Below are 18,297 nucleotides of genomic sequence, written 5' to 3' on the forward strand. Positions count from 1 at the left end.
GAACTCTAAAAAACTAAATAATTTATTTGGGCTGCACACTCAGGTACAATTAATTACCGTTTTCTTAGACTGGTTACTCTAATTAACTTATCCTCTTCAGCAGAGGTAACGTTGAGTCTTCCTATCCAGTGGCAATCCTCATGAGACCCAGGTTCATCATAGCACTTGATGGTTTTTGAGACATTTTGAAAGTTCTTGAAATGTATAGGATTAATAATGATGGAATGTTATTTGAGCTGTTCTTACCATCATATAAACTACTGTAGTATGGACTTCTGTAGAGAACATCTACATACAGTGCATACATACATACATATATTAAATATAATCTCCCATCCCATCTGGCATTAATCCAAAAAAAACTTACAATATCTATAAATGTAACCACTTTTCAATAAAAAATTTATCTCACAACCATCCATTTCTTAGGTGAGAGGCATTACAGACGCGTAAAAACCTAGCATGTGTTTTGTTCCACCTTATGTAGAGCTATCTAAAAACATTTTCCTGTCTTTCTTGCTTATGTGGCACAAACGTGCCCTCTCATGTATCTGCCACAGGCCAACGCCCCAAGGAAAACCACCTGGCCCAGGCCTGCAAAATGGGGCCCTTGAATACAACCCATCTGCTGCTCTTAAACACAGCTTGGCTGCCATCCCTTGAGGATGTACACCTGTTCCCGACCAGACCTTGTTTGGGGAGGTTTGAAGCACCTACCAAAAAATAATATATAAAAATAAGCAGCTCTGGGCCGCATAGAAAGAAGGGAAAAGTGTGATTACAGTTCCTTCAGAACCTCCCCTTCAGCCTGACAGATGACGCTGCCTCACTAACACCCCCTAGAGTTTATGGTTTTCACTCTTCTCTCCTATTCTTGTTACTAAAAATGGCCTCCAGGGCCCTGACTACTGGTACTGTGTCGGTTCCAGGTGCTTCCCTGTTGCGTTTATGCCAAAAAAAACACTACTAACTGAAAATGAATTTTATTGGTTAAGTAATAACATAAAACACATTTTCTTTAACAGAATGTTTGATAAAATATGATGTGAGATAATGGATCACTTTTCTTAACACTTGTCTCATATTGATTAACACCTTAGTCTTAGTCTCAAAATAACAAAGAAGACAAATACTTTCCTAAATAGCAGATGAAATAATGGTAAATAGAAGAAACTGGAATAATTCTGTTTATATTGGTAGTCAATAAAAAGTATTAGATGGAGTTGAGTTGGCTTATTTTTGTGGTCTGTATTTTCCAGCTCTTCCAAACTGACCATCTATGTATCTTTATGTAATAGACACATGGTACCAAGATTGCATACCCCATAAGAACCTATAGACAAGAAATATGGGAAAACAACATAAGTGATACTGTGTCATGACATTAAATGAAAATTATGATCTAGTTGCCTGACAAGAAAACCCAACCCTAGTCAATTACTAGTTTCAATTAAAGTCTATTTTGGCAAGTATGAAACAAGTAATTACTTAGAGGATTATAATTAGGAACCCAATACCTTTAGACTCATTTGCTTTCTCTGGTTGTGTACAGGTTTCACTGCACCCCTCAGGAAAGTGCAGATAACTTTGGCCACCTGGCTCATAATGGCTGTGGTGCCTGGGGAGAGATGTTGTTAGGAAAAAGGTCGAACATGCACACATCTGGTGTTTTTTTACAAGAATGCATTAACCCAGTAGTATGAAATGGAGTAATCCGCATAGAATTCAGGCCACTTGCCATACTGAAAGGTTACTGCCCATTGCAGATGGGACTAATGTGGCCAATGGCCTGGCCATTGAGGGCTGTATGAGAGCCCCACTCTGACTGTGGCACCAGCAGGGGGCTCACAGTACCCTCTGTCAGTAGGGAGTACAACAAGTCCGCTCCTTCATGTCTACAAAAACAGCCGGAGACAGACCATAAAGCGCATGCAAACTCATAAGACAACTTCTTTCATGGCTTTCATTTAACTATTATCTTTCTTTTTCATAAAGACAGTAGAATTGACAAAATGGGTTATAGCCAGAAATGCCATTTAGGGCAAGCAAGAAAGGAAAGGAATGTGTAAACAGTCATATGTACATTTTAGAGTTTGTTTGAGATGAACCTGTAATAAGTAGCCTCCAAATCAGCCATTACGTGGCATTAACAAAGTAGTTGAAGTCAGTTGGTAGAGCTCAATCAAAGTTTTATTCAACCAAATGTGTTATAATTGTAGAACTCCACTGTTTGTTACACAGGCAATGTCTTGGTTGCGGTATGGCTTGGGAAGGTAACTTTGAAACATTACTACAATATTTTTTACCAAGATTCAATATACTCTTGATCTATTTTCAAGCCTAAAAGTTACAAACAAAATTGTCAAACGTTTATACTGAATTAATCTGACTATCACCAATCTCAATATTTTGTGAAAATTACTTGGGCCCTTGTACATTTTGGGGTGAATAGGAATGCTGACATGCTAACCAAACAGGCCCTTGATAGTGAGGAGGTGGGCATTTCAGTCCCATGAGAATGGCAGAGGTCAAGTGTATGATATGGATATAGATGGTAAAGAGATGGAAGGAGTAGTGGAGTAGATACACTAAAGTCAGCATCTCTTTCACATAAGCAGTAAAGTTGGGGTTGGGAGGGAGGCATCAAGTAGAGAAGTCATGTCAACAATATTTTAATGGGACACAGCCAGACAAATAACTCATTTGATAGAGAAACATTTATCTGCAACGTGTGACTATTGCCAGGAAATAAAATCAGTAGACCTTGTGTTGATGCAGTATGGAGTTATGAGAGGGCTTAAGACAATAACTGACAGAAGACAGGATACAGGATTTCAGTATAAAGGGTGTAGAGAGTAGACATATACCGTATCAACTATCACTTTTTTGGAGAGAAGGGACTGGCATTTAGGACATGGAGCCACCTTCACTCTGGCTCACACTCCAGCACAGTAGATGGTGCTGGAGTGTGTAAGAAGAAGCATTAGCTGATTAGCAGAAGTTCCTTTGTGACGCTGAAGTATGTTTACTTCAGCAAAGTGAAGACAAGGGGTCAGGAAATTCCTCTGATATTGTAAAGTTACTTATTTATTTTGACTAGATACAATAAAACTTTCAAACGTTAGGTTTAAGTTGGTGCAACATGGTAACTCTACAGTGTCTGAGTGAATGCGGTGAGTTATTGTGACTTCTGTTTTACAAGTAACTTTCGCTGAGGTTACAACTGGATACAACAAAAGATACAACAACTGAATTGCTTGTCTCTAGTTATTGTCCTCAAGTCTTTGTTTTGAACGGGGAAGAGGCTACACGTGTTTTACATTTTATATTATGTTCCTTGCTAATGAACGTTTGGGTCATGAAATAGCATTTTGTTTGGAAAATGAAAACTAAAGTCTCAACTGCGGCCAGCTTTGTAGCCAGATTGCTGAGAACAAATGGATACTTGTCAGAAGACCAACTGAAACAGTTCACCCATTCCTTGGAGGAAGCTTTAGGAGGTATGTAGATATCTAGCATAAGTAGCCCAGTGATTTACTTATTAGTTAGCGAACTAATTCTTCACGCATGAGTATCTTTGAGGGGCACCAAATAGCTTTCGACAAGTTGGCACACTGTTTCAAAGCTGTTTTCAGTTTATATAATCATGCTTCAGTAATTTAATTTAATTCTTTTACCATTTTTAAATCCAATTTGCAGTTATGATGTTGTGAAAAAAAGACCAGGACGTGCATCTTTCAATACACGCCCCACCAGCCCTGTCGAGGTAGTTCGTGGTGTCAGTACTACATAGCCTACATTAATAAACTCGAAAGCGGCCGAACCAGCCAGAGGGAGTTGCTGGAGTGCCATGTGGCAATAAAAAAAAACACCCAGGGTAAGTATGTACCGCCCTAATGGGACTCCAGGAAACGGCTGGTGTTGCGAAGCCAATGCAAGAACACCCGACTAAAGTAGGCATATGTAAGCAACTAGAATGCAGCGAGACTGCTAGACCACTCTGGCGGCAGTTATTCATTTTTAAATAGACATTCAATTTAAATCCCGTAGACTATAAAAATTCTAAAATGTTAACTTCAGATACACTTTATAGCAGAGGTTCCCAACCAACATGCTCATTTTAGTTATCGATATTTCCAGTAAGTTAACGGTCTAGATTGATTTACTGCAGTAATTTACAGTCGAAACAAGCTTCTTTTTTAATGCTTGAGGATTATAACCAGCAACCTTACGTTTAATGGCCCAAATACTTTTACTACTAGGCTATGTTGCCTTACGTTTGGTAAAAGAACAGATCCACACATGAGAGAGGTATTGAAAAGGTACCATTCAAGTATACACATCTTCATATAAGAAACAATTACTAATAGATGTTATCAACACTTTTGTTGATTTGTGTTATGGTCTTGACTGGATTAATTTTTTTTTAATGTTGGGTTAAGGTTTTAATTAGGCCTAGTTAATGAAAGAACTCTGTGCCAGGGTGCCATGATGCCAAAGCATTCCATTGGACATTGGGTCTGCCATCTTGTGGATTCACAATCTCCAACAGTCTGCTGGCACATGTAACAAATTCCCAGAGTAGCTGCAAAAAAAACAAGATTTGAATTAAGCAGTCAGAGAATTTATGCTTACTTTCTTAGTCTAATGTATTTCTCCTATTTCCCTCTCTAACAGAGCATTACCAACACCACTGGTTCCCACAGGCTCCGTGCAAAGGTTCGGGATACAGATGTCTCGGAGTCAACCACAAAATCGACCCCTTGATTGGCAAAGCTGCTTACACTATTGGACTCACACGGGAACAGCTCTTCTCTCTGCTGCCCAGTGAACTGACAATGTGGGTCGATCCGTGCGAGGTGTCCTATCGAATAGGAGAGGATGGCTCCATCTGCATCCTCTACGAGTCCACCCAACCAGTGCAAACTAATGCTGACACAACAGACATGATCAGCTGCGAGGAAGAGCTGAGATTTGGGAGGTCAGGTCCATCCAAGTCGTTCAGCATGATGTCTCAGGCTAATGTTCATTTCATGTTAGTAGCATTCCCCAGGCATTTCTGCCCCATGCAATTTATTAGGACATTAAATATTTATTTTTACTGGCTTAATGCAATTTGTTTAATCTACAATTTTCCATGATATGTAAAATGATTTACTGCCTTGAAAGTTTTAAAGATTTATATTACAAATTGTTATGTATCTTATGTATTTCTAGTAATTCTGCATGAGCAACTATTTCGCCATGGTTTCACTATTAGCAATGGTCTTTTGGTGAGCAGAATCATGGATTCCACAAAGCATGAAAATAGGAAGCATTGCCACAGGAAAACAAGAGGCATGATCTTCCTGGAAATGTTCTCCTGTTTTAGTACCCATACTGAATATGACCGTGTTGCTGGTATTTGTGTATTTCTAAATAGAAGGGTACATTTGTTTGCTCTTGGTGTAAGATCACACAGCAGTTAGAGAGTAGTAGGATGTCCAGGTTATTCTGAAGTGCAACTGACTGACCTGGAGCATTAGCTGACTGAATAAAAGATACAAGCTGTGGGGTTGGGGGTAAAAATTTGGAAGTCATGTTTAATATCACCCAAAGGCACTCTGATAACAAAGACTTAATGACAGGAAAAAGCACCCCATTGGCAGGTTTATTAGCACAACAAAACTTTGGGTTTTGTAAAGAGAGGAACTGATAGAAAAAAGAGCTGTTGGCCAGGATAAAAAACAGCACACTGAGGAATTTGGAATCTTGGAAAGTAAATATTTTGGTTCTCATCAACAAATCTATGATAAACAGCTGGTTGCAATTGTAGAATATTTTTTTAGGGGAAAACATTTTACATTTCATACCATCACAGATTACTGGCCCATTACCTTGGTTTTGAATTTCCAAATACAATTCCTTAATATTATGAACAATATTCAGAAAGGATATGTTTTTTTTTTGTCTGAGACAAATCATTGGTGATAATATGCATGAGATGAACAACACATATTTTTGTCCACAAATTGAAGTATGCAGTATCTTTTTAAAATTGGGATTGTGCATACATCTACTATTTCATATTTTAGCAAAACCATCATAAAGTACTTTATAAGGAATGTCCAGAGGATCAAATCACCTTCAAATATGTTAGTGAGAATGTTTTCTGAAAGTGTTATTTTTTTCAACTTTGTATTAAGGCAAAAGAGAAATTGTTCTAGTGCAAAGATTTACACAAGACCTTGTTATGAAGTTGTCTTAATATTGGATGCTTACAAGCCATACTATTTTCCTTACATAACCAAGTTGGAGCAAATCTGTCGGTGGACACCTGCAGAGGCTGAAAACATTATGGGGAGGGAGGTGCAGATTGCAATTGCTGACTTGTAAAACAGACGTCTACTCCATTTGATGATTAAGGGAAACATGTTTGGTGGTGTCAGGGAGAAGAATACATTCCCTTCATTGCTTACCTTGGCACTGGATTTTTATAATCACTTCATGTTAAAGTATTCTGTCCAAAATTCCAGTAATCAAATCCCAGTGCTTTTTACTTCCAAGTTTCTTTTTTTCTCCACTCTGTCCACACCAGACAAATAATTGTTACTTTTAAAAGCCAGCCCTTTTTCATGATTTTCCTCAGAAACATTTTCTCAATATACAGGTTATTCATTCTGTCCAACCAAGAGGGACAAGTGGCTCCTTTCCAACACACTGGTTGATGTCATAAGGATCCAATAAGGATGTGTTAAAAAGGTATACATAGTACAGCATGTGATATGCATTTCACACTTTATTGCATGTAGGTTCATCACAATATTCTATCATTCTACTAATGACATTTCATGTCTTCAATATTTACAATAAAAAAAAATCTTAAAACCATTATATTTCTAATTTCATGAGCCAGTGCTGCAAGGTCTGAAATTACATGCATCCACAGCCTGCAGTCAAATTATTTTCTACAACATATCGATTGCCAAACACTGTCAAAGCAAAATACTTGAGAAGGCTACTTTGACAGCAAACATTGGGTTAAAGTTTGTTTCATATTCATACTCCACTGGCAGCTCTTTAAAACTGGATGGAAAATTCTACTCCTGCTCTCTCAAATCTCAGCCCACTACTCAGCACGAGCCTCTCTTCAGCACTGCTCTGTTCTCATCCCAGCTTTTTAAACAATAATGGACATGAGGACCTTGTTTTTCACCATAATTCTGGTACCATGGATGCTCTCATCTGCAGCAAGAAGTGGATACATGGAAGCAGTAAAACCTAAGGTAAATGCATCGCTTTTGGTAATGTTTTTTGGGCAAATGTCAGTATTTCTTGACTTTGTATAGGATTTACAAAAGGGCGTTTTTTGTGCAAGATCCCATACCAATAAAACATCCTCAACAGAATCAACTACAATGACTAAGAAGATGTGTGTGTTATATATAGTTCCATGTAACAATGTGCCAAACCTGGTCAATGTCTAAGTATTTACATTACTTTTAAATGTTTTTGTTATTGGGTAATCTAGATACATATTTCTAACCAATCCCACAGAAAGAGGTTGTGACAATGCTAGACTATGACAATGTTGGGGACTCCGAAACAAGCCACGCTGCAGCACCAAACAGTGAGGGCGGTGAGTTTATTCTCTCAAGGCACACTGGAGAAAATGCAAGCTGTTCACAAACATTTATTAAGAACATACGCTGGGTCCGATGAGAGGTTTTCTAATTGAATAAGTGAATACAGTAAACGAGCACAAACCGAAAAGTTAAGCATAGTGTCCTGTTGACAACCACAGGACAAGCTTACGTTTGGGTCCTATAAGAACAAAGAGAGGTGAATTTAGGGAGGGATAACTTGGCTGATCAATAGGAAAACTTGAGTACTTGCTTATGGAAAATGCATTTAACTATTGGTTTCAGAACTGCCCACGTGCCTGCTGTGTGTGTGTCTCACTGGGTCAGTGTATTGTGAGGAGGTCTCTCCTGAGATGACAGCTGTTCCATCCCTGCCCAAGGAAACTGCCTATCTCTATGCACGCTACAACAAAATCAGAAAAATCACCAACAAAGACTTTGCAGACATTGGTTAGTGGAACACAATTCACTGATATTTATTGAAGCGGCTGTAACACTTTTGAAATATTCTTTTTTGAAAAAACAATATTTTTACAGCAACTCTGAGAAGAATTGATCTGACTGGGAACCACATCTCTGAGATAGAAGATGGAGCTTTCTCAAAGCTCATCCTCCTTGAAGACCTCAATCTCTCAGAGAATCAACTGGTCAAACTACCCACATTACCTGTCAAACTTGTGTCCTTAAATGTCAATCACAACCGACTTAAAACCAAGGGCGTAAAATCAAACGCTTTTAAGGTAAGCCAGGAAATGTTTTCTCCTAAAGTAACATTTTGCAATCAAGTAATGGTTGCCTTAAAGATGCAGTCTGCTATTTTTGCCCACTGTTGGTAAAAGAGTTGTTGAGGGTCTACGAAAGTTGTGTACAATGTCATGTATTTGCCATTTTGTGCCCCATATCATATCATGCTTTCAAACTTTGAATTTAATGGCTAACTGAGGTATAATATTGATTCTACTTCGACTATGCACATATTAACAACATTTCACATCCGGCCCAAAATGGGATGTTTTAAGGGTATTTTAATAATTGCTAAAGTCCCAGACTGCATCTTTAAAGGTCAATATAATTTCAAAAGAAATGTCCATGCTATACATATATCTTACCTGAAATATCTTGCATTATGTATACATGAAACAAATCTATTTTCTCAGAAACTCACTAAGTTGGCATACCTCTACCTTGGAGATAATGAGCTGGAGGCGATCCCACAACTTCCAGAGAGTCTTCGCATTGTGCACCTAAACGTCTGTTAACCACAAACTCTCACGCAGCAATAACATTTTCACTCATTTGTTTCTTTCACCTAACAAACATTTTTAGAATACCAATGCAAATGAAAGCAGGCGACTGCATAGCTATAAGATGAAATATGTGAAGAGGTCCAATCAACTGACATCCTTTTTCTAATCTACTTCCCTTACAGAAAAATAAGATCACTACGATATCAGATGAGACCTTCTGTCAAGGCAACAACACCCAGTACATAAGAACCAACATAGAGGAGATTAGACTGGACAACAACCCTGTGATTTTGGCTAATCATCCCAACAGCTTTGTCTGCCTCCGGTCCCTGCCCATTGGACAGTACCACTGAATCACAACGCCACAGACGGGGTTCTCTTGTGGCAAGGGCCAGCTAATGTAAAGCATGAGTCAAAAGACCACATTGCAGAAGTGGCATGTAATCTGAGCCATAGCGTAAGAGCAGAAACATGCAATAACATTTGTTTTATAAGATACAACTGAATGATTCCCTTGGGTCATCTTGCGAAGTTCACAATTAGTTGAAATGGTGTACGCTTAGGTAAGGCACAAGTGAAAACAAGTTACACAACATAACTATATGCTCAATAATCTTGATTGTTTTTCTGTCTCTGTTTTATACTTCCAACAGCATGTCTGGATACTGCTTCAATTGCATTCATCTACTTTTTTTATTAAATCATTGCTAGTAAATGTACATAGTAGTGGAACTACAATTTGCACACATTTGATATTGTTAACCCATATTTGTATTGGTTTAAAAAGACATTTGCCATACTGTTTACATGTATCAGAATAAATAAAATTCTAACTACACTGCAATGTATCCACTGAGTAAAGAACATTTTTATTATACAAATAACACTGTCATGTTTGGCTTGTCAAATATCAGCAAAACAGAGTACATAAAATATGGATCTCTTGAACCAGTGTTTGCACTGAGGTCACATTATTTGTTTGATCAGTTTTCATGTCCAGTGGTCATTTACTTGGCTACTGGATCTGTATGTGCAATCAATCCTTCTTCAATCTTCTGCTGGTATTCTCTCTCTGACTTTTTCCTTCTGTAGACATCATCTATGGGACAAACAGTGATGCATGAAACAGATTATGGGTTAACATTGTACCTACCGTAGCTTCTACATTGTATCTTGGTTTTAGTTGTACCCTATTTAGACAAGGAAGCAGTCAGGTAGTGCTCTTATACAGCTAAATATTTGATTGACAGTTCTGATCGCCTAGTGACAGGCAGGACAAATCTTGATCAGCTCCCATTGAGAATACAGTACAATGGATTGATAAACAGCATACAGAAAACGAACATTTAGCATTTGTGAAATAATATGAATGTTATATGACAATGGAGTTACGTTTTTTCAAAACTATTTACGCGCAAGCCCTATTAGCCCCAAACCGAATGAGACATGAGAACACATACACAGTCCAATACGATTCCAATCATACGATGCTGCTCCCGTTAATATTTTTAAAGGCCGGTTTCGCAGACACAGGTTAAGCCTTGTCTTGAACCTTTTTAGCCCACGGGCTTTGATCTTTGTTCGCAAACGCAGCCTCAGAATCCATATACCGCATTTTCAACGCAATATAAAGACTGAAGGTTATTTCAAAATAATCATATTTTGCTTTTTTAATTAAATACGTCACGGTGAGAATTTTAGAACAGGAATACTTACAGAATGTCTCCCTTCCTATCCTCACGTTGATCATGATCCATTCCATCACACCTCCAATACCAAAGAAGACAGGCAGAAATCTATACAACCCAAAGCGACGCTTCCCTGGCACAAGACTCAGGATGTACTTAAAGTTATTATTCTTCCTCTGAAACATGTCTTTGTTCCTCGTCAGTAACTCGTCAGTTACATTGAATAACTAGCAAGGTAACAAACCGATAACTACAGAGTTTTGCGATGAGTAAAATTTATACTAAGTGGTATAATTTGTTTACCATGCAAGGAGACCTCACTTGTCCTCTACCATTTTTGTAAAAAAGATGGCGTCGTATTGTTTTTTTTGCGATTTCATTGGTTACGTCAAGCTCTTACCAAAGATATTAAACTAGCAACAAGATATCCAAATGCCTACTCCTTCGTCAAAGATAATCAATCACCATCAAGATCGCATAATGTTTGGGGTGACAAGATATAAGGGTTATAGTACACTATAAACAGTCTTGTTATTCATCAAAGTTATGCATTTTAACCAAATCGTACTACAATAGTGGAATACATCCTAAATTAATGCAAAATAGCTTCTGAACTGCAGCTTAAAGTGACTACATCGAATTAAAATTGCACAATATACAGTACAAGTTTTAGGACAGACAATAAAATTACAATTAAAGCTATCAATTTATGAAATTTTAGAAAGTAGAAATAGGAGTGAGAAAAAGGAAAGAAAAAGGTGCAGGTGGTCTCTTAATTTTTTCCAGAGCTGTATTTGTACTTTTGCCCTTTTTTTCTACCCAATTTTGTGATACAGTTTCTGATTCACGATAAATTTAGGCCCTGCTTCATTGCAGTGACTCCCACCGGACAAAAGAGATACAGTTGGGCTAATAGGTTTGCATAGCCTGGCAGAAATTGTGAAATGTTGGCATTCATTTTGAAAATATGACTTATCATGTTAAAACACTATATTTTATTTAAAGATAGTGATCATATGTAGCCATTCATTATCACATAGTTGTTTGGCCCCTTCTTAAATCATAATGATAACACATATCACCCAAATGGCCCTGATCAAAAGTTTACATACCGTTGAATGTTTGGCGTTGTTACAGACACACAAGGTGACACACATAGGTGAAAATGGCAATTAAAGGTGAATTTCCCACACCTGTTGTTTTTTTAATTGCAATTAGTGTCTGTGTATAAATAGTCAATGAGTTTGTTAGCTCTCACATGGTTACAGCAGCAAAACTTGAAGGTTCTGGAGTGGCCATCACAGTCTCCTTACCTTAATATCATCAAGCCATTCTAGGCATCTCAAACATGCGGTTCATGCAAGACAACAAAGACTTTGCATGACATGGAGGCATTTTGCTAAGACGAATGGGCAGCTATACCACCTGCAATAATTCGGGACAACTATTACAAAAGACACCTATTACAAAAGACTGCACACTGTCATTGATGCTAAAGGTGGTAATACACAGTCTTAAGAACTAAACGTACGCAGACTTTTGAACAGGGGTCAGTTTATTTAGTGATCCCCAGGATACTCCAACGAGACCTGTAAACAGTGATTCAACAAAACCCTATTTGTGCATCAGAGCAGTTTATCATTTCAGAATTCAAACACCAATAACGAGTATCAGTTATCATTGTAAATACAAAGTGAAACTACATTACTTAACCAAACCCAATTTAACCTTTGAAGTAGGACATCTTATTTTACAGAGTTTGGCTATTTTGGGGAATAAACAGGCTTTGGCTATTTTGCCCTGTGTTGCAGGCTATGATTATATCTGATGCAAATCCAGTCTTCATGGGAAACAGCGAGTTTTCTATCACCATGTGGTTTTTCATTGTACTCCATACAAAGAGAGAGAAACACAATATTTTAACCTGTTGAAAACCTAATGAAACCACAAGACTATATTTTACAAAATTAGGAAACATAATTTTACAAAGTTCCAATTTCCAATCTATCACTCTGAATAAATTTAAGACATTAGTCTTATATAGAATCCTAAGTTATTAGGCAAATACCTCCACATGTGCCAGCCACCAGCACTGGAAGGCAAATTTCAACAACTGTACAAAAGCCAAAAGAGTGGGCCTTGCCAAAGAATCCCATTAACGACGCAAAACACGTTCACACAATTGTACACCAAACAAAGCAAAACCTGGCAAACTCAAAAAACGTCCAGGTTAACAACAAGCTCGATGTACGACACCAAATAATTCACCAAGGAATACAGAATACAGGCAATTGGAACCCTCATGCACAGGGAATACCAAAAGGGAAAATGCATTTACTAGGTCGACCACAACCAGATGTTCACAATTCAATATCGGAAAACCATTATTTACAGGAGCAATCTCTACTCCATCTCAGTCTAACAACCGCAGTCTAACTGCTTAAAGTCCTGCACAAATCCCCCCGCAATAGGATGACAGGGAATGGGAATTGTTGTCAGGACACTGAACAAAAATGACCTTTTCCTAACTACAGCTGCTATAACTGAAATACCCTAAAGAATTACTTCTGTTTACCATACTTTCTCAAATCATACCGAAACCAACCACATTGTTTATAAATCCAGAAAAGGGTTATATACTCTAAATATGTCAGGGAAAAACCAGAGTTGTGATAAGGAATGATCTCCCCGGTTGATCCTCTCTGGTTCGTCTCCTCTGACCGTCAGCACCCCTCCCTCAGGCGGTTTAGCGTTCCTGCGTGCTCCCGATGGGTCGCAAGCCAGAGAGGCAGCCGGAACTGTCTCTATTCTTGCAGGAACACTACATAAACAGCCATCGTCTTGATTCCCACAGGTAAACGTAGGGGTTAGCATAGTCTCTTCCTCAACCCCGGGACTGTAGTCTTCTTTGGTCTTAGCTGCTGTAAACACCGGCTGGGCCAACAGAGGTTACGTAACTGGTGTGTTCTTCTCCCCCCTTTCGATTCATTTCTTGACCCTGCATCACCACGTTCACAACAAAAATGTCCATATAGCGAAACGAGTTAGGGGCTATCTCGGTCACCAGCGGGGTTGGCTACATCGATTGTAGGGAAATGTTCTCCACCGATGAAGTGTCGCCTGGCGGGATGAGATCACGCAAAACTCCAAGGAGTCCCAGCGATCGGCCTGGCGGAACACCGCGGGAGGGTGGGGGGGGTCAGAGGGACGATCCATCCAACCTGAGCGAAAAGAACTACGACACAGAGATCAATATACCCCACACAAACTTCCCTAAGGCTTCCTTCAGTCACCACTTTCTACATACCGTAGCCTACGCCTTCCAAAAAATGATATTTATAGTTATATTATACCTTCCGTTATATTATACCTTCCGCAACTTCCATATGTTACCTTGTCCATAGTCCTCCAATCTGCCTGCTAGGCCATGCATCCACCAGTGAATGAAATGCTATTTACCGGAACACCTAATAACTCCCAAAGATACATTTGTTCACATGTCCAAATACCACAGTTACGTTATTTTTGCTGGTCCATAGCAAGTATGAGGTGCTGACTAAAATGTGCTCTTACCTCCTGAGTTAAAATGTTTACCCACATGGGTAACCTCTTCAACTCTGGGAGAGGTCTAACAGCCTCAGGACAGACAATAGATGCCCTGATGAGTAATACAGATGCGCAGATTAATGAGTAACCATATAATCTGCCGATACCAGTCAATGATGCCCCCTAGGCAAATACCAGATCCCCCTCTCCTACATTCCTAAGGAACAAAGGAAAGAAACCCTTATTGGTCTAGGCAGATGAACAGATGGTCAGAGTACCTAGTGATGCTCTAATATTATACAGACGTGTGTCACAATCAAAGATCAGAATCATCTTCATGGTGAGCTCCCTTTCCAGCAGTTTGACAGCTGAACTCCTGTGACAGCAGCAGAGAGTTCCAATCTGAGCGTGGAATGTAATTGTTTCAGTGCTACCCTCAACCAGGCTAGGAAGAGAGATAAGTGGACATCATCCTGACTGATTTCAGTTCTGAGATAGGCAATGGACTCATAGGCTTGCTAAAAAGCACTGCTGAACACATGGGTCTCTTTGGAAATGCTGGACTGGTCGAGTTCAACTGGGACCTAGGCTCTAGGCAGGATTATACTTGGAAGGTCATGTAGCTCTTCTTCCCAGGTTTTCCAGGCTTGTAGCAGCTCTTTGGGAAGGAGCAAGTTGTCCCAGTCACTCTGTTTGTCTCAGAGGTGCCAGACCAACATCTTGGCACGCATAGTGTCGGGCAGAATGAATCCAAGGGGATAATACTGTGATGCCAAAACTTTGTACACATTCCGCATGGTTGGCGCACTGTAGCAGACAGTTGTTCGGGTACACATTTCTACATGGTATTCTAGGTGTGCAAACAAGGCAAATTAAGGAGTAATGTAGTAGGGAAGCATAAGCAACCGGAATGAAGAGATAGCAGCACTAATGTCCTCAAGGTAAACGTGTGTAACAACTGTACAAATGCAAGCACAATGGCAATTCTAAGTTTGCAAAATATAAATGTGCAAAGAGGCAAATTGAATGTACAAGGTACATGTGTACCTGAAATGCAGGAATAGCAGTGGTGAGGTTTCTGAAGTAGACATGTACCTGCAACAACTGAACAACGTCCATTATGGTTTTGCAAGGCAGTGTCAGAGTAGTACAAGGGAGTATGCTGTATGGTTTTAACCACCGTTGATGGGTCTTATTGTTGGTCATGGAGCAGCAGCTAAACCACATTGTGTTGCAGTTTGTCAGAATGCTCTTAATTGTGCAGCAGTAAAAGTTCACAAGGATCCTGGAGGACAGACAGGCTTTCTTTAGCCTCCTCAAAATGTACAGGTGCTGCTGCGCCTTTTTGAGCAGAGCTGAGGTGTAGAGGGTCCAGCAGAGGTCCTTCGCATTGAGGGCCAAGTTGTTGTCAGCACACCGGAGATCATCACATTACAGAGATCATACGTTTCCTATAGTTCTTGACCAGGTTTGCACACACTGCAGCAGGGATTTTGGCCCACTCCTCCAAACAGGTTTCGGGGCTGTTGCTGGGCAATACGGACTTTCAGCTCCCTCCAAAGATTTTCTATTGGGTTCAGATCTGGAGACTGGCTAGGCCACTCCAGGACCTTGAGAAGCTTCTTACAGAGCCACTATCTTAGTTGCCCTGGCTGTGTGTTTCGGGTTGTTGTTATGTTGGAAGACCCTGCCACGACCCATCTTCAATGCTCTTACTCATTGTATCTCACGATACATGGCCTAAACCATCCTGCCCCTGTCCCCTTTGCAGAAAACAATCCCCAAAGAATGATGTTTCCACCTCCATGCTTCACGGTTGGGATGGTGTTCTTGGGGTTGTACTCATCCTTCTTCTTCCTCCAAACATGGCGAGTGGAGTTTAGACCAAAAAGCTCTATGTTTGTCTCATCAGACCACATGACCTTCTCCCATTCCTCCTCTGGATCATCCAGATGGTCATTGGCAAACTTCAGACGGGCCTGGACATGCGCTGGCTTGGGCAAATGACCTTGGGTGCGCTGCAGGATTTTAATCCATGATGGCGTAGTGTGTTACTAATGGTTTTCTTTGAGACTGTGGTCCCAGCTCTCTTCAGGTCATTGACCAGGTCCTGCCGTGTAGTTCCGGGCTGATCCCTCATCTTCCTCATGATTATTGATGCCCCACAAGGTGAGAACTTGCATGGAGCCCCAGACCGAGGGAAACTGACCGTCATCTTGAACTTCTTCCATTTTCTAATAATTGTGCCAACAGTTGTTGCCTTCTCACCAAGCTGCTTGCCTATTGTCGTGTAGCCCATCCCAGCCTTGTGCAGGTCTACTATTTTATCCCTGATGTCCTTACACAGCTCTCTGGTCTTGGCCATTGTGGAGCGGTTGGAGTCTGTTTGATTGAGTGTGTGGACAGGTGTCTTTTATACAGGTAACGAGTTCAAACAGGTGCAGTTAATACAGGTAATGAGTGGAGAACAGGGGGGCTTCTTAAAGAAAAACGAACAGGTCTGTGAGAGCCAGAATTCTTACTGGTTGGTAGGTGATCAAATACTTATGTCATGCAATAAAATGCAAATTAATTATTTAAATGTGATACAGTATGATTTTCTGGATTTTGTTTTAGATTCCGTCTCTCACAGTTGAAGTGTACCAATAATAAAAATTACAGACCTCTACACGCTTTGTAAGTAGGAAAACCTGCAAAATCGGCAGTGTATCAAATACTTGTTCTTCCCACTATATTGTACATAGCAGCAGTTACAAAAAATAAAAATAATAGAGTACTGTAGCTTAGCAGCAATATTGGTTGTGCTGGAGATGTCATTAATATTCACAGCAGGTCCCTTGTACCGCCGCAACGTCTTCTACCACCTGCATGGTCAGCTGCCCCTTTCTGGTACCTGGGGACCTGGTTCTGGACAGCCTCGTCAGTGGCATCCTGGGTGGAAGGATTCTTCCTTATGGCTCCTGTAATACAGTAATCAGATATTGTACTTAAATGGTCTGACATGATTTTGAGAATTGCATGTCATTCAAGACAAATGAAATGTTTCATGAAGACAACATGCTAGCGCAACTATAGTCTTGTTTTTACCTGATTGTAGAGCCAGCTGTGCCCTCAGCTCGACCTTCTCTTCAGTCAGCCCTGCTTGATGTTCTCCAAATGTTCTGAAAGTAAAGACAGACAGTTAATTAGTTAGTCCTAAATATCAGGTAATTTTACAATCAGAACTCAAATCGCAGTGTCCGCCAAAATGTCTATTCTTACCTGAGCTAAAATGTCCCCCTGCCTCTGCCTTCTTGCCCTTAAAAACGTATTGAAATTGACAAATAACATTGGAAGCAACATGCTTTAATAACAACTTTGGTATCTGGGTTAAGCGAATTAACCCACACTTACCTATGTAGCAATCCTCTACATGGTGGCGTGGAGTACCTCTCTGGTGCCTTGGAGTACTGTGCCTTCTCCATCCTAAAAATAAAGATAAAAGTTGGTGAACAGGTAAATATGGTGAAACCAAGAAAACATTGCAGCAATTCAATTCAACATGTAATTCACATACCTCCAGGGCTGCAATCCACAGGGTGTTGTGGTGTAGATGTGCGTCCTTGGGGTGGTAGGGGCCCACGTTAGAACAATTTTCACTCCTTTGGTGATACACACGTCCGGTCTCTCACGTGTCTAGGAAAAGTTAAGGTTTTGTAAGCATTTACCCAGCAAAACATATTTTTCATTCCAAGTTTCAAGTTGTTATTACATTTTTAAATTCACCTGCATGTTTGATGAGCTTATAAGGGACAGCCTCCCAGGTGTCTTCAGGTGGTAAACAACTTCTGGCAAACTTGTGGCTGAAGGACTTCCTGCTGGTGATGCTGTGTGGTGGCCTGTAGCAAAGTCCCCCTTTGAGCCACAGGCGTGGAACTACTGCCACACAGTCATCCACCTCCGTGAACAAAACTACAGAAAACGTCATCACCTAAAAGAAATGTTTAGAAAATAGGTTTAAAAAACCGGCAGCATAAGACACACACAGGCTAAGAACAATGTGGATACACAAAGACACCTCAGTAACGGAATTGTAACAAGTGCAGGTTTCGCTAGTCTAGCTTAATTTACTGCCAAGAGTTCTAACTTGTTGATACACTAAGAAACACTTTTACAAGTTAGCTAATGATGTTACCATACCTGTTCAACTGTTGA

At 39.9% G+C, this 18,297-nt stretch overlaps 2 protein-coding genes across 2 annotated transcripts; one reads left to right on the plus strand and one right to left on the minus strand.

The window, feature by feature from the left end:
• Positions 1-2,983: 2,983 nt before the first annotated feature.
• ognb (osteoglycin, paralog b) lies at positions 2,984-9,717 on the plus strand. Its single transcript, XM_010867672.4, has 9 exons — positions 2,984-3,173; positions 3,412-3,500; positions 3,700-3,877; positions 4,678-7,265; positions 7,537-7,618; positions 7,908-8,072; positions 8,160-8,362; positions 8,780-8,872; positions 9,052-9,717. Exons 4-9 carry the CDS (start codon positions 7,170-7,172, stop codon positions 9,220-9,222), a joined length of 810 nt encoding a protein of 269 aa, XP_010865974.2. The 5' UTR covers positions 2,984-3,173; positions 3,412-3,500; positions 3,700-3,877; positions 4,678-7,169; the 3' UTR covers positions 9,223-9,717.
• LOC105008380 (small integral membrane protein 4) lies at positions 9,544-10,914 on the minus strand. Its single transcript, XM_010867671.3, has 2 exons — positions 10,586-10,914; positions 9,544-9,968 (listed from the first exon to the last, which is right to left on the minus strand). The coding sequence occupies exons 1-2, from the start codon at positions 10,740-10,742 to the stop codon at positions 9,877-9,879; spliced, it is 249 nt and encodes an 82-aa protein (XP_010865973.1). The 5' UTR covers positions 10,743-10,914; the 3' UTR covers positions 9,544-9,876.
• Between the last annotated feature and the right edge of the window lie 7,383 nt (positions 10,915-18,297).

The sequence above is a fragment of the Esox lucius genome, chromosome 12 (assembly GCF_011004845.1).
Source record: "Esox lucius isolate fEsoLuc1 chromosome 12, fEsoLuc1.pri, whole genome shotgun sequence".
NCBI classification, from domain to species: domain Eukaryota; kingdom Metazoa; phylum Chordata; class Actinopteri; order Esociformes; family Esocidae; genus Esox; species Esox lucius.

What these genes read in the sequence shown, in the direction of transcription:
- ognb (XM_010867672.4), top strand. Translation starts at nt 7,170, where the DNA reads ATGGACATGAGGACCTTGTTTTTCACCATAATTCTGGTACCATGGATG. An exon ending in TGGAAGCAGTAAAACCTAAG is followed by an intron (nt 7,266 to 7,536) that starts GTAAATGCATCG and finishes CCAATCCCACAG; the next exon opens with AAAGAGGTTGTGACAATGCT. An exon ending in TAAAATCAAACGCTTTTAAG is followed by an intron (nt 8,363 to 8,779) that starts GTAAGCCAGGAA and finishes CTATTTTCTCAG; the next exon opens with AAACTCACTAAGTTGGCATA.
- LOC105008380 (XM_010867671.3), bottom strand. Translation starts at nt 10,742, where the DNA reads ATGTTTCAGAGGAAGAATAATAACTTTAAGTACATCCTGAGTCTTGTG. An exon ending in GATAGGAAGGGAGACATTCT is followed by an intron (nt 9,969 to 10,585) that starts GTAAGTATTCCT and finishes TTTGTCCCATAG; the next exon opens with ATGATGTCTACAGAAGGAAA.